At 38.4% G+C, this 23,137-nt stretch overlaps 1 protein-coding gene across 8 annotated transcripts in view; it reads left to right on the top strand.

The window, feature by feature from the left end:
• MYO1B (myosin IB) overlaps nucleotides 1-23,137 on the top strand; it is a 182,627-nt gene that overhangs the window by 136,681 nt on the left and 22,809 nt on the right. For 2 of the 8 annotated variants that reach the window (XM_005573782.4, XM_065525790.1), the window contains exons 14-24: nucleotides 2,922-3,026; nucleotides 4,746-4,808; nucleotides 7,288-7,488; nucleotides 8,627-8,853; nucleotides 11,687-11,887; nucleotides 13,517-13,610; nucleotides 14,481-14,630; nucleotides 17,816-17,884; nucleotides 19,591-19,677; nucleotides 19,958-20,044; nucleotides 21,840-21,926. In XM_005573782.4, coding sequence (XP_005573839.1) covers nucleotides 2,922-3,026; nucleotides 4,746-4,808; nucleotides 7,288-7,488; nucleotides 8,627-8,853; nucleotides 11,687-11,887; nucleotides 13,517-13,610; nucleotides 14,481-14,630; nucleotides 17,816-17,884; nucleotides 19,591-19,677; nucleotides 19,958-20,044; nucleotides 21,840-21,926 — 1,371 coding nt within the window. The remainder of the gene's footprint in view (nucleotides 1-2,921; nucleotides 3,027-4,745; nucleotides 4,809-7,287; nucleotides 7,489-8,626; nucleotides 8,854-11,686; nucleotides 11,888-13,516; nucleotides 13,611-14,480; nucleotides 14,631-17,815; nucleotides 17,885-19,590; nucleotides 19,678-19,957; nucleotides 20,045-21,839; nucleotides 21,927-23,137) is intronic. The other 6 variants (XM_045368338.2, XM_074009599.1, XM_005573785.4 and 3 more) reach the window with 3 other exon arrangements.

A 23,137-nucleotide genomic window follows, 5' to 3' on the forward strand; every position in this document is an offset into this window, starting at 1 on the left:
GAGGTGTGTTTGCAATAGATGCTGATTTCTGTGAGGAAGTAAGTTAATTTCTACATCGGTGATTGTGCTATGCTATTTTTGTTTGGGTTTTTTTTTTCGCGGGGGCGGGGGGTGTTTTTTTAGCTCTAGGGTAAGGTCAGACAGGCAAGTTTTTGTTATTAGGGCATCTCCAGGAGAATACTCTCTCCTTGTTGGTTTTTGAAAAGGAGCCTCAGCACAGTACTACACAGGGATGTGTCACTGGGGTGGGAAAGGGGAGTTACTTTTGGATCTTGATGGGTCTCTTCCCTGTTCGGCGATCCACCAACCACCGCTGCCCCTGACTCTTTGGGTGGATGTGGACCTTGGATACATGTCATACATGTTTTCTTTTTCCTGATAATTTATAATTAGAAGCATTGGATTTTGAAGGCTTAAAGCTTCAGGCAAGTTACATGATTTATCATTATTTCGGTCAAACCATTTTTATCCTGAAGAACTCTCCCCTAGCAAACCACAGTTCAGACACCACAGGAAGGTATTGTGGGTCCTGTCTTTTGAATTGACTGGATATGGGTCATGATCCAAAGTTTTACACCCATCAAAAATACAGCCTGAATGGTAAAAGCCATCATTTGTAACCATGAATAACTGTCAATACGTGCTCACTTTTAGAAGTTTATTGCTAATTGAGAACTGACTGCATTTTGTGTAATTTGTCCCTTTTTGCACCAGAATGCAGTAAGTATGACCTGTTTGCAGTGCTGGTCTGTTGCATGCTCCTGTGTTAATAGCTTCTCTAGCTGTGTGAGTTTTGCAGTAAGTGGTTGTTGAATAACCGTGTGGATATAAAATACAGAATCCATACAGGAGTTTTTAAAGGTTATGGGCAAATTTAATTTAGTTGTAATTTAATCCTTAAATTGTTTTGTAATTGTGAAGCTTTGCCTCTGGTTTCTAATCTGCTTGTGTGTGTTTCATAGTCCTGTTTTAGAAGTGTACTTTGAGCTGTTCATAGCCACACAATGTGTCTGAGGACACTAGTGCTTTCCTTTCCTTCTCATTATTTGCTGTTTGATGATTTAGCATAATTGGGTTGAAATAGCTCCATGGGCACAGACTTGCCAAATAACAGATTTGCTCCATGAGACTGTTGTCTAAAAAATCAAAGATCTGCTCTTATTAATTTTTTACTTATTATGTTATTAATATTTTACTTTTACTTATAGGTTTTATTTATAGTTGCATCATATAGGGACATACTTTAGCAAAGCAATTGAGACTTTATGATATATGGAATGCCTTTATGCTGAGTAAATAGTAATAAGGCATCTATACTAGACCAACTTCAGTTTCTAATTGAAATTGTTAACTCTGTGAATTTGAGCACAGGGTTTTTAAAAATTTGTGTGAAAATGAGGACTGAGAAGTACCCTTTGTATCTGACTATATTTGTCAAAAGTGTTGAAAATAAATGTTTGCCCTTTAGTAAGACCCTTCAAGACATAAAACAAACAAACTTTCATCCTTGACTAAGTTTAGCATTAACAAGATAAGTCACTGATAGTATATTCACATGTGTTATTTATGACTTCGAGTTTAAAATTTCCTCTGATCACTGCATCACTGGTGATTAGAAATTCCTAGCTGACTTCCAGGAAAGAATGTAGTTAGATGCTGTAGCATAAGTATCATTTTTAAGTTTTCCTAAGTAGGACCAAAATTGATTTTTAAAGATCAACTTTCAGAAGACTCTGTGACTTTTTCACTTCTATCATATGTGGAGGGATTTGAAGGCCGGTGGCTGTGCCTGTTCACAAGGAGCAGTGAGCTTTGGCCACACCATTACATGTGGGCTCTCCTTGCTCGTTAGACCAGGACTGGCCACCATTGTGGGAGAAGAGTCCATTTTACCAATGGTGGAGACATACTATCACTTGCTCCCACTGCCACCATCTTTGGGCAGTAAAGAAAAATAGAGGTGAAAACAACAAGTTTTAGTGTCAGATCTACTTCTTCCTGGATGATGTGGTTCTTGATAAATTTATTCATTTGGTGCCCTCAGGATGTACAGCAATACATTAAGCCCTGCAGTTTATTCAGAAATGATTTAGACATAAAGCTTCTGTCAGTGAATTCATAAGAGATTAATATGAAGGAGAGGCTGCTGAGACTTGTAAGAGTGATCAGGGGTGTGGGCCTTCTACAGAGAGAGGGATTGTTTCTTGTCAGGGAGATGTTTTAATCTTTGGGTCTCCATTTGGAAGGAACTTCATTTGTTCATTCACTCAGCCAGTACATATTGAGAACTTGCTAGGTGTGAGGTGCTATGTAAGGAGTAGGAATACAGTGAACAAGAGAGCATGGTCAGCCCTTGCCCGTAAGAGTGTACAGGCTAGTGAGGCAGATGTATGTGAAGTTATCTGTACATGTGTACAGTTACACATACACACACGTTCATATAACATGATCTATAAAAAGGGTTAGGATGTAAGAGTCAGAGTGAGGGATCTGTCTCTGGATGGGGACAGTAAGAGGTCAGTTCAGGAGGACTTCCTTAAGCTCTGAAGTTTCACCTGAGAATGGAAGATTCAGAACTTGGTGACAGAGATTGTGGAGCTCACTGTGTCTTTGCTGATCTTTCAGCAAAGGAAGTGAGATTGTTTCTAGCTTCTCTGTTTGGGGTGCTTCTCTGTCAACTAAAAATCTTCATCCTTCAAATATTGCATCATTTGTGTGTACTTCATTCATCACTTACTCATGACCCACTCCTCAAGTACCTGCAGTGGGCAAGCGTCTGTCCTAGGAGCCGTGTGCTGGGCTGCAGTTAAATCTGAGAGATCATGCGTGGCATTTCTCATGGATTGAGATGTCTGAGTGTCATTGTTTTGGGAGAGCTAGTGGCATGGTTTATAAGGCTTTTTTTCATTTTCTCCATACAGGACAACAGCTTTGAGCAGTTCATTATTAATTATTGTAATGAAAAGCTGCAACAAATCTTCATTGAACTTACACTTAAAGAAGAGCAGGAGGAGTATATACGGGAGGTAATGTTGAAATGCTTTTTTAAAGTGTTGGTCCTTTTTTACTCATAATATAAATTCTAATTCAGAAAATAGCCTAAATAAGAAGCCATATTCAAAAGGCTACAAACGGTATGATTCCATCTGTCACTCTAGAAGAGGCAAAGCTATAGAGACTGATTGCCTATAAAAAGCTATAGAGTCAGGGGTTGCCAGGAGATAGGAGTCGTGAGAGGGTTGTGGCTGCAAAGAGACAGCACGAGGGAATTTTGGGGACGGATTATGGTGGTGGTTACTTGACATTACACATTTGCCAAAACTTAGAGAACTGTATACCAAAAAAAGTCAGTATCACTGTAAGTAGATTTGAAAATATTTTGAGACTTTTTTCAATATCAAAAAGTATTGAGTATTCAAATTTATAGTAAAAATAGGTAATAGTTATTGAGCGCTTACTACATAGCAGGTGTTAAGTGCTATGTATGGATTGTCTCATTTAATGTAATCTTAAAATAACCAGAAGTAGTGTTTGCAGAGTCTTTTCATCATTAATTTAAAAATATATATTTGCTTTTCATCCTATTATTTTTAAAAATAGCCAGTCTTTTTCCAGGTATAAAATTAGTTATTTCAAAAAATAAAAGGGAGGAATTGTTATGTTTATATTTTTATTTCCTTTTTTGTTTATTTGCCTTAATATTTTAGTAATGATATTACCTGTTTTCCTTTATTTTCTTAGTATCATTTAAAGCCATTAAGGACACTGAATTCTCTTTTATCTTTCTTTCCATATAGATTTTTCTAATGTGATTGTTATCCCCAGTGACTTAGTAAAACAACCCATTTACTCGAAAGCTAAATCATAAATATTTCATCTTTATTTTTTAGAGTACTCATTATGCTTCAGAAATGTTTTATACTTGTCTGGCACCTTTTGGTAACATAAATATTCTAAAAGCACGATTCATTCTTTTCCTGTCTTCTCATCATGAAGAGAATGCCCAAACTTTGATGGGTAACTTAAAACAGTTTGTGCAGATCGTTTAAAACACTTCTAAGAATATATAGAAAGATTCCTAGCTTGCTTTATGAATAGAAGACAAATAAATGTTTACATTTATAGACAGAATGTAAGTAGACACAGAAAGATTACATTTGGCTTTACGGATTTGGCTTTGTAGCCAGTGTTAGAACCAGTGGATAGGTTTTCATGTCTTTCCTTATGTTGAAAATACTTTGTGGTAGCGCTGGCCTTTTTTTAGCACTTGAAAGAGTTAACTTCCCTAAAACACAAGACTGACTCTAAAATTAATTTTTTTCCTTATGATTACAGATTCAGAACAGAAGAATCTAGGCCTTAAATTCTTGGGATCAAGTTCTAACTTATTTCCTTATAAACATTGTAAACATACACAAAGTAATATTGACCCAAGGGCCTGTTGAGTAAATATTTGGCCCAGGGCCAGTGAAGTGCATGGGAAATTGCTGCAGATGGGAGAGTGGAATGGAAGGCAGTCTCAGAACAGGTCAAGGGTGTTTGCTTCAATCAGATTATGTCAGTGGTAGGCAGTTGCATTGAGAAAGTTTTGGGAACTGCCTGTGACATTTGCAGTACCCATTCTGTAAAGAAAATAAATTCAGAGAGGAAGGGAAATATGATAAGATGGGCAAAGTCTGCTTTATGGATGGTAGTGTCGTGGCTTCATCTTGTGTCATTGGATTTTGTTCTGTTTTGTCTTTTAGGATATAGAATGGACTCACATTGACTACTTCAATAATGCTATCATTTGTGACCTAATAGAAAATGTGAGTACTTAGGTACAGTTTTCTAAAGAATATTTTAGTACTATAATTCACCCTTACAAATGTTCTCAGTGCCTCAGTGTTAAGCATTAGTATTTTCACTGTTATACACACACACACACACACACACACACACACACACACACACACACATATATGTTAAGGAACTGCAGAGTTCTAGAGATTTTATTGTAGCCCTAAGAGATCATACACAGTTCTTGAACACATACATAGACAGCTGGGTGTTTTGATACTTAGCCAGGATCCCCTGTGGCCATATCACAACACCCGTTTATGACCTTCAGACACCAGGCCTTAAAGGTACCAGCCTTTCTTGTATGGTTGGATTCCAGGTCTATTCCATGGCTCCTGGACGTGTGAGTACTGATCAGAGTAGGCTCTGAGCAGCCATCAGTTTTTTGCCAAATCATAATATTCATTTCATTCCCAAAGCTCTGATGACCTCTTAACATACTATTCAGCAGGTATTATATTAAGTTTAAGAGACATAAAGGGACGACCCCTGGAGCTGCGTTAAGTGGGACCCCAGAAGTGGCTCCAGTACAGCTGTAGCATTGATTCAGATCATACATGCAGAGGGCATTGCATGTGTGACTGCAGGTGGCCAGGGACCTGGAATTTTTCAGGTGACCCAAGTATGTGCGTATGCGAAAAGGCTTAAAGTGTGAAAAATTATTGGATAATTTCGAGTAAGCTTTCTGCGTCCAAGATTTTTGTTTTTAGATCATATTCTGTAGTTTATTATAAATGAATTAAATGTAGGAAGACTGGTTTGGTGTGTGGAAAACAGGAAACTAATTTATGCTTGGGATTACTAATACCTGATTTTGAATAAGTAATTTGAAACAGTGTATAAGCTTTATTGTCCTGCAGTAAGCAAGACCAGTTTAGTGAGGTGAGTGCTGTGTTTAAGGAATACGATCACGTGCTCTGAATGAATATCAAATCATTTTCTACTCATCTTTTACAAAGCTTTTTGGGAAATATGTAATTAGCCAGTATTTTTTTCCTCAGTATTCAGCACATTCCTAAAAGTTGTTTCTCTGATTAAATTGAACATAAAAACAATATTCTAAGGCGTCACTATTTTTCAATAAGAAATAAACTGTGTTTCAGAAAATCTGAACAATGTTGAATGGGAACACTAATATTCCATGTAAGCAGTTCAGATCTCTGATTTTGGCTCTGAAAAGTGAATTTCCTAAAAATTTTCCTGGTACATTTTGTGAAGGAGGTAATTTGCTATGGGAATCTTAAGTTTCAGATTTCTGGTTAGTATGTTTTCCTTGATAAATATAACCTTGCATTTAATTATTCTCTTTTAAGAAGGGGAGAAAAAGAACAGTGGTAATACACTTAATTTAAGTAGATTATCTCAGCCAAAAATTCACTTGCAATATGGTTGAAGAAGCTCATGTTCACATAGGAACCTGGGTATATAAAGGAAATGTTTCCTTCCAGCATCATTAAACAATAATGTTTGTTCTGGGGGGATGTTATGAACACACTTGATTCCTGAGAGTCCACACTTCCCCAGGGTTTTGTGTGGAATGAATAAATGCTGGTCAGAGGATGTCGTGGCCTTGTGAGCAGAAGGGGAGAGGAACCAGAGGACTTTGCCTGGGTGGAAGTAGGTGGGGTTGATGGTCAGTGGAGTGGATTGTTTTTGGAATTAAGACTTATGACCCCATAGGGGCAGTCCATGGAGCAGCAGTCTTTATTTAGCAAAGTAGAAGCTTCCTGACTTCTGGTTCAGTTTAGGGCTGACTACTCTTGGAATAAAAATGACCACAGGGTCTAGATATGCAACAAACAAATTTTCACCTATGTTTAACATCCATTTAGAAATTCCACATGAATTTCTAAAATCTAAATCTATATGAAACAGATATTCTTGAAATCAGCTTGATTGCAGTGATTGTTAAAAGCAGCATCTCAAATCACAGCATTTTTTTCTAGAAAATTAACTTTATTTTGAACACATGAACAATTTGGAAACACAGAAAACGAGTTTCCTTCTTAGGAGTGAATCAAATAATGGCCTTAGAAGACTGTGCTTTGTGATTTGAGACATGTTATAGAGGCTGTATTGTCACATTCATTTCTGCTTTTAGGTTTGTTTTTGAATCTTTGAGATCCAACTTGTCTTTTTCTAAGAGTATACATTTCAGTCATCATCAGGCTAAGGTGTCTGAGGCAACTCCCAGGTACTGTTGTGCGGGGAGAGAGAGACCAAGAAGACACACTCTTCCCAACCACACCACCATAAACACACCTGGGATCCTTCAGGAAAGAGCTGATTCCTGAGGCTTTTGTTACTGTTTTGATTCTCTGCTTTTTGTTATAACTGAACAGACTTTTCTTGTGACTAAGTTGATTGTGTTTGATGGTGTCATTAGGAATAATTATTAAAACAATACAGTGAGGAAGGAAGGAAACTTTTTTATTTCCTTTTTCCCAGAACACAAATGGGATCCTGGCCATGCTGGATGAGGAGTGCCTCAGACCTGGCACAGTCACTGATGAGACCTTCTTAGAAAAGCTGAACCAAGTATGTGCCACCCACCAGCACTTTGAGAGCAGGATGAGCAAGTGCTCTCGGTTCCTCAACGACACGTCTCTGCCTCACAGCTGCTTCAGGATCCAGCATTATGCTGGAAAGGTATGGGGGAGCTGTGAGCACCCAGTCAGGCCTGCCAAGTTACCCCTGCAAGGAGGCTGTGCCTCAGAGACGGGCGTTCGAAACCCCATTAACTTGTGAGGACAAATTGAGCTGCGCTAAAGTGGTTGAATCAATAAATATTCAATAGAAATAGAATCTGGACCATGATGACTAAAATCTTATTGATATAGAAAACCGAAAGCAAAGCTAATGGACTTAATGAAGAGTCTAAATATATTTTTTGAATCAAACTCTTAAGCTATCCTATATAACATATCTATTAACACTATTGAAGGAGACTTGCCAGTACAAATTAGGAGTCAGTAAAGACTTAAGGCTTTAAAAACACAAGCCATTTAACAAAAATAATGAATTCTTTGAGATTTTGAAATGACATTAGGGAAAATATTTACTTTTTTTAAAAAGTACTTATTTATTTGGTTAATATTTGGGGGAATTAATTTTATGCCATCTAATATATAAAGACAACCCTGAAAACAATCTTAACTGATTAATCTTTAGAATCCTGAAAGATTATTGATTAGAGCTAATACTTCCTTTTTCATAAAATTGCAAACTTCAAAGGGGAAAAAATGCTTGATTATACATTTGTAAAAATTCAGTTTATAGTACCTGAATTATCTTTAATTTCAGAATGTTAGAACTTGGTACCTTATGTTTTTATTAGCCTATATTATTAAAAGATAATTTCTGATCAGTTTTTCTTCTGCTTCAGGGTATTTATGAAAATGTTAGTATTGTTTCTGTTTTGCCCCATCTACTTTTAAACAGACTAGAATTGGCATATGAGAACTAAAAAATAAAAGTAAAACCCCAGAATATTTTCAGACTCCTAAAAAAATGCAAAATCCTTTGAAAATGTTATGATAACATTTTTGGAGTTTATTCTTGCAAATCCTGAATGGTAATAGAATTTATTTTGATCTTGTCTGTGATTTAGACAGATGGAATTTAAACTTGGAGGCGAACTCAGTATGAGAGTGTGACTAACGTGTCAGGGATTTTTTGATGGTGAAGGAAGAGGCTGCAGTGTAGATAGTCTTGGAGTATTTTTAATAGTTGTTTGACATTATAGCATGCAATGTGCCTGTCATTGAGTTCCATGTGCTGCTTATAGGTGCTGTACCAGGTGGAAGGATTTGTTGACAAAAACAACGACCTTCTCTATCGAGACCTGTCCCAAGCCATGTGGAAGGCCAGCCATGCCCTCATCAAGTCTTTGTTCCCCGAAGGGAATCCCGCCAAGATCAACCTGAAAAGGCCTCCTACAGCAGGCTCACAGTTCAAGGCATCCGTGGCCACTCTGATGAAGAACCTACAGACCAAGAACCCAAACTATATTAGGTATTTCCGGCACATAAAACTTTCACAGTTCAAATGTGAGAGCACCCCGAAGGAATATCATTTTTCCCTTTGTTTCAATCTGAGTGTAGCCCAAGCAGAGAGTAACTAAAGTACTTACAGATTAAATAATACCTTATCTGGGATTGGCTTAAAAAATGCTCCACTATCCTTTCCCCTAAAATAAGAAAGTAAAAAACTAAAGTGTGGTGGAGAAGATAGTAGATACTTAATGAAGCTCAGTGGTTGACACCTAGGTGTTTTCAACTTTCTTTATGTTTATTTATTTTTTTTTTAATGGCAAGTTAACAAAATGTAAGTGTTTTTTCTGGTCAGTGTTTTGCAGAAAACTTGTTGGCTTCATTTGGGATTCTTGTTATTTTAGCTTAGAGCACAGCATTGAAGCAAGGCTTTAGTTACAACTCTGGCACTTCTTAGGAGACATGCACTGTTTTCTTCCCTGTGAGAGGTATAGGCCTAGAGAAAGTAATGATTCCTAAAGCAATCTGAATTTTTTTCAAGGCAGTAGAAAGAACTTCTTAAAAGGGGCCGGGCGTGGTGGCTCACACCTCTAATCCCAACACTTTGGGAGGCGGAGTCGGGTGGATCACCTTAGGTCAGGAGTTCGAGACTAGCCTGGCCAGCATGGCAAAACCCTGTCTCTACTAAAAATATAAAAAATTAGCCGGGCATGGTGGCGGGAACCTATAATCCCAGCTTCTTGGGAGGCTGAGGCAGAAGAATCGCTTGGACCCAGGAGGCAGAGTTTGCTGTGAGCCGAGGTTGCGCCACTGCACTCCAGCCTGGGCGACAGAGCAAGACTACGTCTCAAAAAAAAAAAAAAAAAAAAAATTCTAGAGCTCTCTTTTTCTGCTTCTAGGGCATCTTAGACAAAACTCTCTAGATTTAGTGAAGACCAGCTAGGATTAGAGTTTGCTATGTGTGTATTTGGTGAGCTAGATAATAGAAGGAATGTGTCTGGTGGGTCAGATTTCACAGAGCACACCCATACCCACAAATACCTTCTATAGTTGTCTTTGAAAATGCAGTTATGAGGCAACTAGAGTGAAGAATATTTTTGTGTTTAGTTTGTGTGCCTGATATTTATATTCACAGAAATGTAAGTAGACAAAACCCTCTGGTTTGATTGCCGTCGGATTAGAACATATGTTGGAGAGGATCCTAGTTTCAAAAAAAATCCAAGAAACTTTCTGTGATGAATTGCTTTTGTTATTCTCAATTGAATGAATTTTTTTTGCATCTTAAGTATATTTTATTGAGGTATCATTTATGTGAAGTGATATGCACAGTTCTGAAGTGAACAGTTCAATTTTTTTTTTAACCATTCTATATACTTTAGTGACCACCACCCAGGCTAAGACGTAAAACATTTCCATTACCTCAGAAAGCTTCTTCATTCCCCTCCTTTTTTAAATTTTTACAATTTTTCTAAGAAATCTTAATTAATAAACCCCAAGGTTGTAAATATATTATTGTATATTTCCTTCTAGAAGCTTTGTAGTTTCAGATTTCATATTTAGGTATGTTTCCCCCCAGTGTAGATATCCTGTTGCACTAACACCATGTTGAAAAGAAAACAGTCTCCTTTTCCCATTGATTTGCTTTGTGGCCTTTATTGATAATCAGTTGAATGTATATATAGGGGTCTGAACTTACTAGGCTGTTCCATTTATCTATTTGTCCGTCTTTCTTTAAGCCAGAGAGTAGACATTATTTTTATAAATGGTAAAAGAGAAAGCATAGTAACACTGATGCCCAACAACCTAAGATGTAGTTGTCCACGTAAGTGTGTAATTTCACAGTTGTAGTTAGGCAGCCATAATCATGAATGTTTAAGTATTAGTTAGGACACAGGGATTGCTACAGTATGATCCAAAGCTAACAATGATTTAAGCAAGACTGATGTTTATTTCTTGAGTAACTTCTAAGTATGAGGACTCCAGAGCTGACAGGGCAGCTCCTTCTGTTTGGTGGCTCTGCCGTTTCCTGGATGTGTTCCTCGTCTGCATGGTCAAAGATGGCTGTCCACCACGTCAACATTTGCAGCCAGCAGTAAGCTGGAGGAGACCAAGGGGAGAGCCCATCCCTTCTTTTAAGAACACTGACTGGAGGCTGCAGATATTACTTCCCCTCTGATCCTAGCGGCCAGAAGTTGCTCACCTGGCCACACCTACTTGCAAAGGAGGTTGGAAAATAAAGCTTTTCCCTGGACAGCAAAGTGCCCTGTTAAGAAAGGAGAGCAGATATAGGGAGGAAACAGTGTTTTTAATCTTTTTATTGAGGTATAATACATATACATTAAAGTGCATGGATCTTAACTGTACAGCTTCTTGAAGTTTTACAGATGTATGTGCTTGTGTTACCCCATCCAGACCAAGTGGTAAAACATTCCCATCAGTCCAGAAGGTTCCCTTGTGTCCCTTGCATGTCGATCCCCCACTACTACCTCTCCCCAGAGGTAACAGCAATACTGATTTTTAACCATGAGTTAGTTTTGCTTGAACTTGATATAAATGGAATCATAACTACAGCATGTACTCTTGTGTTGGACTTTCACTCAATGAAATGTCAGTGATACTCATCCACATTATTGCATTTATTAGTGTGTTCTTTTTAAAATTACTGTGCCTGCAGTATTGTATTTATTTTTAGGTTGTTGTAAAATGATTTGAAATAATTTCAAAAGTAATGACTGGGTTTCTTAAGAATAACAATTGTTTTGCTGTGAAACAGTTATACATAATACTTTATTAAAACATACACAATTGTATCCATAAGAGGCAGTTTGTAACCTAAAATCTTTGTAATCTTTAAGGTGTATCAAACCGAATGATAAAAAAGCAGCACACATCTTCACCGAGGCTCTAGTGTGTCATCAGATCAGGTACCTGGGGCTTTTGGAGAACGTCCGAGTGCGGAGGGCAGGCTACGCCTTCAGGCAGGCCTATGAACCTTGCCTAGAAAGATACAAAATGCTTTGTAAACAGACATGGCCTCATTGGAAAGGACCAGCCAGGTAAGAAATTCAGTGACCATATTTAATAATGAATGTTTTAAGTAGTCAAATAATATGGGGGTTTTTTCCACATAAAATTCATAAAACAGAATTTTATGAAAAACTGAGTGTAACCTCTGTTTTGGACCTTCTTCCATTAGGATACCATTTTGTGCTAAGGTCAAAACAAGACTTATCAAATCCACATTTGGGACTTGTGTGGCAATAACATTAATTTTTAGAATATTTCCAAGGTAGGTTCGTAGGAGGTGATTTGTAATTTGATACATTTATATTTGTGTAGAATCATAGAAGGGTAGAATTAGAGACAGGTTGGATTACCACTTGTCACTTTTCCCATGAAAAATTTGGCTGCAGAGAGAGTCAGTGGGTGGGTGAAGGTCCCTCTCTTTGCCTAGATCTGTACCAGTTAATCGATAGACAATACAAGCAGGTAGGATTCACAGTGTCAGTGTTACTGCTGGGAAAGCTAGATTAGAGAATTTAGCTTGGACCTGGTGCCATACAGCTTTCAGCTGGTCTGACCTGAATTGCATTTACTCATCCAGTCCCAGACAGAGTGCTGGACACCGCAGGCCCAGTGGTGCATCCCCATGTCCTGCAAGCTCTCCCTGGGCAGAGAGAACTGTGTACTGACGGGCAGCTGCTGCAGGAGAGAAATGGAGCCTTGCTTGTTCAGTGACCTTCCTTCTGCTCTCACCAATCAGAGAGGCTGCTCCTCCGCAGGCTGAAGAAGCTTGCCCCTGAATACTGCTGGACGGCTGACATGCCTGTTCCATGGGCATGGGCAGGATATGGGCGATTTTCATTTAACGATATTGATATTGCCTACACATTCTCAGTGCACCTGGCCTTTCACAGGAACATCAACACTCTTAGGACACTTACCTTGTATTATAAGAAGATCTAGAAACTACAGATGTATGGTGTGGTCTTTGATGCCTAATTTAATACCCTAATTTAATGTAGGATCTGGGTACTGTTTCAGTTCCCATTGCTAATTTCCAGAGTATTATGGTAAACAGGTACCATAATACAGAACATGTATTCACTGGCTGCCTGGCATCTAGTCCTCAGGTGGGTGGAGTGAGGTTTAGTTCTAAAGACTGATGTTGAAACCAGGGTCAAGGATGGAGAGGTCAGGGCCAAGTCTAGTTCTTGCTCCCATGGGGTAAAGCCCACGTTTCTTAGTGTCCCATTGGTCTGGGACTGTCTCTTGGACTCTGCTTGTATTCTCAGGGGCAGAAACAATGTTTAAAATATTTTCAGGAATTAACTGAGTGAGTTTAAAATAGATCTGAGTTTCTTGCACACCCTCCTGGCCCAGGTTGGTACATCGTTATACGTATGTTTGATACAAGTATTGCCTCTACTAATGAAATCAAGAAATTGGCTTTAATACCACATTTTCTTAGAATATATAGTTCTGAACCCAAATTTACTTTTTCGGTGTTTACTGGACTTGGTTTAATTTGTGGAAAATTCTTTGATAGAAGGATGATTACTGAAAGAGCAGTCACACTTGGAAATGAAGCTATGTTTTATACCACTGAGAACCTGATAACCGTGGTAGAAGATAAAACTTTTTGTAACTCAGAAAACTCATTGTTTTTATTTTTATTTTTTTAGGTCTGGTGTGGAGGTCCTATTTAATGAATTAGAGATTCCCGTGGAAGAATACTCCTTTGGTAGATCAAAGATTTTCATCCGAAACCCAAGAACAGTATGTAACCAAAACCTTTGCATTCTAAACTTAAGTTGGAATCATATAGGAAAGTTCTTAAAATATGTTTAACTTTATAACATTATATGAGAGGCTACCATGAATGTCACAAAACACTTGTGTGTTTATCTACAAATAACCAAGAGGCATGGACAGATAAGGGGTAGTGGAAGAATGTGTACTTTTTATGAACCATCAAAGTCTTTGCTCTGACAGAGTTTACAACACTTAAGAAATCACAAAGAAACTGTTAGGACAACAGTACAACGTTCATAGCAACTGCAGGTAAATTCAGTCTGTATTTGTAATACCTGAATTATACGTTAATTTTAAGAACTACAGCCCTATTATTTAGAGACACAGGAAAGCACTAAAATGAAAAAAATGTTTTAAGTAAAAAAATACTTTTCACATTCTACCTCATAGAACCCCAAGGAAATCTTTTTGTCAATGAATAGATGAGTGTGAAGTAGAATGAGTATAGCAGGTGACTGGTAATTTGGAAACGTTGAGATTTTGGAAAGTGTTTAATTCATTTAAGAGAGAATTTTCCAGCATCTGCCTTCCATTAGTAATTTGCGTCCTCATAGACTGTGTGAAGGTAAACTTAAGCTCAATTCAGCCCCTCTCTGATTTGTCATAAATTCTGAATCACTGGAATAAAAATTGTAAGTCTTTCATGAATTCATCAAAATAATTTTCTCACGGACCATTATCCATATCACGTATAATGAATATGGTTATTCAATTCTTTTTTTCAATGTAATTGACTCCAACATGATGGCATTTTTGTTTCTTGAAAATTCCTTTCGGTGTGTGCTGTGAGGTTTCAGAGGATTTTTAATAAGACCATCTATCATTTCTTATTAGTTATTCAAATTAGAAGACCTGAGGAAGCAACGCCTGGAGGACTTGGCCACTCTCATTCAGAAGATCTACCGGGGGTGGAAATGCCGCACACACTTCCTGCTAATGAAAAAAAGCCAAATTGTGATTGCCGCCTGGTATAGGAGATATGCGGTAAGAGTCTCAATCATTTTAAATCAGTAATAACAATGCTCATTTGCCAACATTTATTATGCACTTACTATGTATGTGATTTTTACACACTTAATTCTCCCGACAACCTCATGTTCTTAATGGTTCTTTTTTTTAAAGATGAGAAAACTAAGACACTAAGCTGTTAAGTAATTTGCCCACAGCCACATAGCTGTAAGTGATAGAGCTGGGATTTTAATCCAAGACAGTATTAGAGCTCAAGTTCATTGTACCACACTGCCTTTCACTGATCTAGCTGTATTTGGTTGGAAATACATTTTTAATTTGGTCATCAGATTGGAAGAGACAATGTCCTTTAAACTTTTGATTTGGTTGGGCTAGTTTTTCAAAGTAATTGGCTATTCTTTATTGTAGCAGCTTTGAAAGTGGCTTTAATTCCTGAAAGCTAATGTCATGTTTTTGTAGATTTCTGGTGTTGGTTAAAGGATTGCGTTCTCTTTAGTCCTTAGGTATCTGGCTCTGTTAACTATAGGGGAAAGATTCAATAATAAATAGTGTTGACCTAATTAATATGAAGTTTCTTTTTGGCATTTCCTTCCTCACTTGATTGTAGAGGTTTTGTTGAAGGCATACCGCAGGTTTGAGAGAAGCCTGAAGGTTTGCCTCAAGGTTAATTGAAACTTGGGCTGTGTTCTCACAAAATGAATTAGATTTGCACTCACATCTCCTTTCTCATATTCTTCCTCTCTTTCAGCCATAAAGAGACTTTGCTATAGGACTGTATATAATCGAGATATAATTTACGCTGACCTGTTCTCACATAATACATTTTGGTTTATTATTTCCAAGTTTTACAAATTAATGAGGTACTTAAGTGATTAAGCTAAAGAAAATCAGCTTGAGAGTATCTTTACAATGGCTCATGCTAGTTAAGATTATAACCAGCAGTATAAGTCTTAAAATATGAATCTGCCCAGCCATGTGAATGATAGAGTCATTCATATGCATTCTGCAAAGGCACTTTGGACTGTTATCACCCAGCCTGGTGGCCGTGGAGTCTCCTCTGTACACATAGTAGCATCCTTAAGTCTGCTGCAGATTCATAATGCTCTGTTTTCTGTTTGGCTGAGAAAGGGAGGACCAACAAGTAAGCAGTCCTCAAGGAGCCCTTTTTATAATTTCTTATTTTGAGGTCATTAAGAAAAGTTTACAAGTGTGCTGGATTCATCTGTCTTGAATTCTACAAATATTTTTAAAACATGTTAGCAAGGTGGACAAAACAACCTAATTCCTGACTTCCTAAAGCTTATATCTAGTGAAAGACAATATGCATTTAAGCAAACAAATAATCAGAACAATTATAGACTGTTGTAAGTGCTAGGAAGGAAACAGAGAACTGAGATAAAGAATAATGGGGAGGCGGGATGTGACCTAAGAGTGGTCAAGGAGAAACTTCTGGGAGGGGCCATTTGATCAGAAGGATGAGAAAGAACAGGCAATACCAAGAACTAGAAAGATCAAGTATTATTTGTACCTTTTCTCCCAGTATAAATCTTTAATATCACCAGATTTTAAAATGTCACTATGTATCATTAGTTCATGATGTCAGGAGTTATAAGCAATATTAGTTTGTAGAATGAAAACTAAGAATAGCTCCAGTTTTAGAAAATGCATTAACTTTGCTCTAGTGTTACATCTCTTTCAAAATTTGAACTACATACCTCAACCAGTTCACTGCATGTTACTCAAGCCAGTGATTAAACTCATTATTTTCCGTCAACCAGATAACTCAAAAGATTTCTTGAATGCTTCTTTTTAGTTGCTGGTTACTTTTAAGTTATTCCATATTTTGTGATATTTCATGTTTCCTAGAGATGAATTTTCAAGTGAGATGTAGTTATTTTCAAGACATTTATGAATTAAAAAAAAAAAACCACAGAGGTTACCAAATGGATGTCAGAGTGATGGTCAGATACCATAGCTGTAGGTTGTTCATACATCTGTGGAATATTACTCTGGGACAAATCCTAGAGATTTTCCATCTCCTCATTTAACAGCTGGGGAAACTGAGGCTCAGAGAAGGTGAGTGCCTTGTCTGAGGTCCCAGGATCCTCTTGGATTTTCTCCCTGGCATCCTTTTTTTGTTCCTCTGCCCATCTATTGATACCATCACCCATTACCTCTGATTTTCCAAGACAAAGCCTGGAAGCCTGGGAAGGCATCTCCCACCTCAGAGAATGGGGGCTGAGCCATCTAGCACTTCTAACATGAAGGATTCATAATATGACGATAGTACTTTGAAATGCTGTGAATTTTCATCAGGGATGTCCATGTTTCCGTGTATATTCCAAAGTGAATACTGTAAAAGCTCACTTTTCTAGGGAGTATTCCAGCAGCCTCCACTCCAAGGCATCAGCCCTGGAAGTAAGAAAGGCCTCTGGGCATTGAGCTTGTTGAGCCAGATCTGGGAGCCTCAGTAGGTCTTCTTTGACCTTCCCCACCTGGAAGTAAGCTCTGCTGCCTCTGAGCCTGCCTCTTGTGCTGTCTGTGCTGCGTATCTCCCAGGGTACCGTTTATCGTTTATACTGTTGACTTGTGTCCACTTCAAGTCCTTGAGGGCAGGGATGGAGTCAGATGCACATTTATATCCTCATGGTTCTATTAAAAGGCTTTATGCGTAGTGGAGGCTCAATATAGAAATATTTAGTTGATTGATAGCAGTTTACTTAAATTTTTAGCTGATTTTCCAGCTTGAGGCAGAGTAAAAGTAGCAAACCTAAAAGAAACTAGGGAGGTTTAGAGGTGAGTCCAGTAAGTAGCATGGTGAGAAATGATACCAAGAAGAGAGAACACTCAAAAGCAGATGCAGAACTCAGTGAGTTTTCATTCAATATGCATTTACTGAGGATCTGCCATGTGTGGAACCCTGTATTATAACAACATGAGACGAAGAAAGTAATGATAATAATGCGGTGTCCTGAGTCATTTAGGAATTATTTTATTCAGCATCCTTAAGGCATACTTTGGATTAACTGTAATAATATTGGATTGTTTAATATTTTGGTTTCTTTATGTATTGGTTTCCAGAAGGAGTATGGATAATTAAGAGTCAGTTAGACGAAGTGAGCAAATACCCTTTCTCAGTCCTTGTGTGCGTTACAGATATGTAACTACAACTGCCAATATCTTCCCCTTTTATCCTACAGCAACAAAAGAGGTACCAGCAGACAAAGAGTTCCGCCTTAGTAATTCAGTCTTATATCCGGGGTTGGAAGGTGAGTTTAAAAGAAGTATGCTTTATTTATTTGGGGTTTTCTGGTTTTTCACAAAGGATAATGTCTTTAGACCCACCCTGCAGGGGAGGGCTCCTCTGTCTCCTGCCTTGCCTATAAACAGTCAGATGGAAAGAATAAATATTATGGGCCAAACAGGGACCCTGGTGACCATGTCTTGGCCACTTCCTTCTAACCAGCTTTCTTTTTAAGCGCTTTGTTCTCTAAACAGGAAGTCCTTGAAGTAATACCCGTACATGATTTCAATATCCCTTTGCCCCATGTTTTTGAGAAAAGCTGTAGTACAGAAGGCTGTCTCACAGCCATTCCTTTCATACTCAGAACCCCTACCACAGTGACTTCCATAACTGTCCAGTAACCATCTTGCAGGCTTGCCATCACGACTGAAAGATCCTGAGATCTGGCTGGGACTAGCGGTGGGGACATGGGGGAGCTGTCACAGTGGACAGCCTGGTTCCAGGTCCTTCCTGCCAAGGCTTGGTTCAAGGGTCAATGAACTATGGGCCCCAGGCCAAGGGTCAATGAACTACAGGCCACAGGCCAAATCTAGCCTGCTGCCTGTCATACAACCTGCAAGCTGAGAATGGTTTTTATATTTTTAAACCGTTGTTTTTAAAAAAGGAAAAGATGATGATTTCATGACATACGAAAAGCCTATGGAATACAGATTTCAGTGTACATAAATAAAGTTTTATTGGAACACAGCCACATTCACTTATTTCACAGATTGGCTGGCTGCTCTAGCACTACAGTGGTAGAGTCAAGTCGTAGCAATAGACTGTGTGACCTTCAGAGCCAAAAGCACTTTACAGAAAAAGTTTACAGATCCCTCATCTAGGTCAACGATACTTCAGAGCATGTTCTGACCCTCTTCCTGTGAGGAGATTTTGTGGCATGGTCTGAATCCAGAGGGGTAGTGCCCAGGCCTGGAGCCCTTTCAGAGGGTAGCCCCTTGGTGCCGAGTCCAGCAACACTGACTGACTGACGTTGCCAAGGCCCTCGACAACTTAAGGGCTTAGTAGTTGTCCCACGGCAAATGGCAAAACACAAATCTGAACATGCAGAGTAAGTGAAATTGCTGCCTGCAGCTTCTTCCTTGGCCTCATGACTGGATCCTGGGGCCCCGTTTGTAGGCTAGGGACCTTAGAGGAAGGACCCAAAGTCCACCTTCAAACCAGGTGTCCTCCTGGCCCCCATACAATCAGTTTCCAGCAACTAATGGAAAGAAACCGCTGGTTTGGGATCAATTAGATTATTTTGGTTTTGCAGTTTTAAAAATCTCTTGAATAAGAAGGACAGCTACAGTTACATTCCAGGCAATAATAAGGAAAGAGATACAGTGGCCTTCAGAGGATCATTGGAATCCTCTGGCCACCTTCTGAGAAATATTTCATCCCACAGATGTGTGCCAGCTTATGGTGCTGTAGTCAGATTTCTCCTATTGTGTATCAGGGTATGGGAGGCTGCTGTTCCAATCAAGTGGAAACCACACTGTCATGCTTGATGATGTCTTCATTGTCCACCTTCTCGTAGTCAGTTTGGGGCTAGTCACCTTCGCCTTCTTTAACCTGTGATTTTTCACAATATCGTGGGTGTTAGGACAATGATCTCTTCAGGTTTTTTTTTTCAAGTCACTGTCAATTCCATTTTTTTAAACGTTCTCTCTTTTGGGTGATTCTGCCCTTTAGGCTCGAAAAATTCTGCGGGAACTGAAGCATCAAAAGCGCTGTAAGGAAGCAGTCACGACCATTGCTGCATATTGGCATGGGACCCAGGTAGGCCAGAGACCCCAAGGAAGGTGGTGGGTCAGCAGTAATGTCATGTGGAACCATGAACCCTCGGCTTCAGGGGCAGAAAATGTTTCACTGGCTTGAGCTACTGAGCACGTGTTTGCCTCTTGCTCTTTCCAACATTTTGTTGTGGGGTGGTGGCACATGCTTTTGCATTTACCATTTGGTGGTGACTAGTGTCTCTCTTTTTCTTTCTTCATTGAAAACCAGCAGTAACCTTTCCTGCCTTAAACTTTTCTGTAACTCCTTTTCAAATGCATCACAGGCGCGAAGGGAACTGAGACGGCTGAAGGAGGAGGCTAGGAATAAACATGCTATTGCAGTTATTTGGGCTTACTGGCTTGGATCTAAGGTACTTGATGCACATATCCCAACACTCCATCCGGGAATTCTGCAATAATCAGTCCTTATCTCTAGACTATTAGGGGATGAATGACTGCAATTAATAGTGGCTCACACTGGTGCATGTCCTAGCCACCAGATTTAACACACCTGGAAACATTAGTTCAGTAGTATGCATAGGAAGCTTAGGCATGCGTAGGCCAATAAAACTAATTGCTTACTAAAAAGGCACTAGTACCATTGCTCTTTAAAACAAAACAAAACAACTCTTAAATAACATGCATGTTTAGGTTCCCCCCTCCCCACTGATGAATGCTAGCAGTTTTTTAGAGGTTTTCTGGAGGGGTTGCGCATGTTGGGAATGTTCAAGTTTGGGCTTCAATCGGTCTCTGCAACATGTTAACAATGGAAATGCCTCTAACGTATGTCTTTAAAAAATTAATTTATGAATGAAAATTTTTTTAGGCTCACTGTGGCAGCTATTGATTATTATAAGCAAAATATTACATGTGCAAAGAATTATCATCTGTGATTTAACAGAAAACTATGTTCATGCACAGCTAGCTATAATTGCCACTGAAGAATCCCAGGAATTTCAGCATCAGCTGTTTGTTTTCAGAAACAAAGGCCTCCTGAAATACTCTCACTAATCCCCAGGCATAGTCGTGGGCTCTGTGAACATTTCACATACCCCAAGGGACAAGATTTTTAGATGTTTTTGTTACTTAGAAAATCAAAGGTCATCTTTGCTAAAAATGTGTATTCCAGTTAGAAACACAAACATCAACAGAGTCCTGTGTTTTGAAGTCTACCTTGTCAACATTATAAGCCTATCTTGTGAGAAAATGAGGAAAGTCAACATCTGCCTGCATAAAGAGCTTAATTTGCCAAAAACTAACCAGAGTTGTTCATTTGTGCTTTTCCTGAAAAATCTGTGAAGAACAAACTTGTTCCTCTAGTCAACTGAGGGAAATGTTGTAGCAGAAGCAAATGGACTCTTAGATGGGTCTTGCTAGGATTTCTCCATCCAGTGAGTTCATTTCCCAGTCTCAGTACTATAATATCTTGAACAATTAGTGCCTATTTATATCCTCTAGAATAGCTTGTCTAAGATTATTTTTTCCCTAACAGTAATTTTTAAACCTATAAGTTTAACCTATAATTGCTTCAGTCTTCAGTATATTTCACTTTGGGGACCTTAGCTAAAATTGAATTTTTATACATGCCACTTTTGATTTTTTGACTAGAAGTAATTTTTGAGTTTTGTTAGTTTTGGTTTTTGTTTGCACTTCAGAGAAATAACCTTTTTTCCTCCCAGTTTTCTAAATGATTGTTCACAAGAGTTATCTTTTTATCCATCCAAAGGGATGAACTCAGACAGGAGTGCATAGCTTCTTCAGCCCAATATGCTGTCAGCAAGGGGGAGTCTAATGACGTCATTAGGGCTGTTACTCAGAGTTTGAAGGCTTTCATATGGGAGTGAAAGGGTGTAGAGAAGGCAGCAAACAGGGAGAGAGAACAAGGAAGAAAAAAGAAAAAGAATGGAAGTAAGGGGTGAGAAATGATTACCTTGGGAACCACACAGATTGCCCTCCTCTGGAACAGAATCTCAGTGCACTGAAAATACAAGCGCTGCACCAGCCTGGCACCAATTCTTTGGGTTTAAATTATTATGCACTGTTTCTCTGTCATTCTGAAATCCTTATTCATAAATTGACTCTTCTGTTTGGTGGGGTATCTTTTTCTGGTCATTTGTGCTGTCTGCATTGGGCTGTCTCTTTTATTTACTATCTAAAACATTCTAGGCTCGAAGGGAATTGAAACGCTTGAAGGAGGAGGCTAGGCGTAAGCATGCAGTTGCTGTCATTTGGGCTTACTGGCTTGGACTGAAGGTACTTCCTCAACCACTTGTTTCTGTCCAGGGTGAACTTCATAAAGCCTAGCACCTACTAACCCTGAGAAAACGATTGATTATGCTTGCTGATGGTCTGCACAGTCTTGTAGAATGTCATCTTGCTTAATGTTTTACCTTTTTCAGAAGAAACCTATACACTAATGTTTTTTCTGATTTTGTGATTTCTATTTCTTTAAATAATAGGTTTAATGTAATAGCAATATGGCATGTTTTATTCAAGATACTATGTTATCAAAGTTCTAGTTTGTTATCTTTATGAGTGTAAAGTTGTTTTTTAAAAATCTATGAGACACGGTTGCAAGAGTTGAGCTAAAAGCTGCCCTACATCCACATTGAGCAGCCTAGGGATGCCAGGCTTTTGTTTCCCTTTTTATGCCAATTCTGCCCCAGTAATGGCTGCCTGGAGTAGAGCTTTCTTCAGAGCGACCATTGTTCTAATTGTTCAGTGTAGGAACCAAAGGGTCTTGCATCACTAAGTTTACAGATTTTTATTAATGAGATCAGAGATTCAGAGACCAGTGGATCATTCATGTTAAAGAGAACCTCAAATTCAAATACCTTGTGATTATGGCAGGGTTTATTTCAAAGTGTGCTTACTATAGTAGGGTACACTTATGTGTCCAGAACTACACATAAGTAAATAACTCCAAGCTCTGAAAAGGCTTTAGAATATTCTTTACGCCATGTAAGGATCTGGTCTTCCAAATTCAATAATTAATCACCATAGGAAGCCATCCATATTGCCTTTTTGGGATAATTAGGCCCCTTTTTGACAGTATTTCTTATCATTGTTTTTACTTTAATCCTACGATATTTAATCTTACTCTAAATATTTGAATATTATCTGAGAGATCATTGACTCTAAATCTGAACAACCATTAGAAATATCCCTGAATCCTGCTTTGAATAATCTGCATTTTTTTCTGCAACTTCAGCCTATAAATTTTAGTAAATTATCCCTTTTGATTATACTGAGTATTCACCAAGTAATATTTGAAGTAATGAAGAAGTAACTTAAATATGAATTTTAACAGATGTTCTGTTCGAAGAAGTCCAAACAAGCTCTATAACCGGTTTCTTTAAAGTCAAACAAAAGTAAACATTTTCCCATTTAATTCACATCTTCTAACTTGCGTTCTAATTTTCATAACAGGAAGGAAAATTAACATTGAATCAGGATTTTTACTC

The sequence above is a fragment of the Macaca fascicularis genome, chromosome 12 (genome assembly GCF_037993035.2).
Source record: "Macaca fascicularis isolate 582-1 chromosome 12, T2T-MFA8v1.1".
NCBI classification, from domain to species: domain Eukaryota; kingdom Metazoa; phylum Chordata; class Mammalia; order Primates; family Cercopithecidae; genus Macaca; species Macaca fascicularis.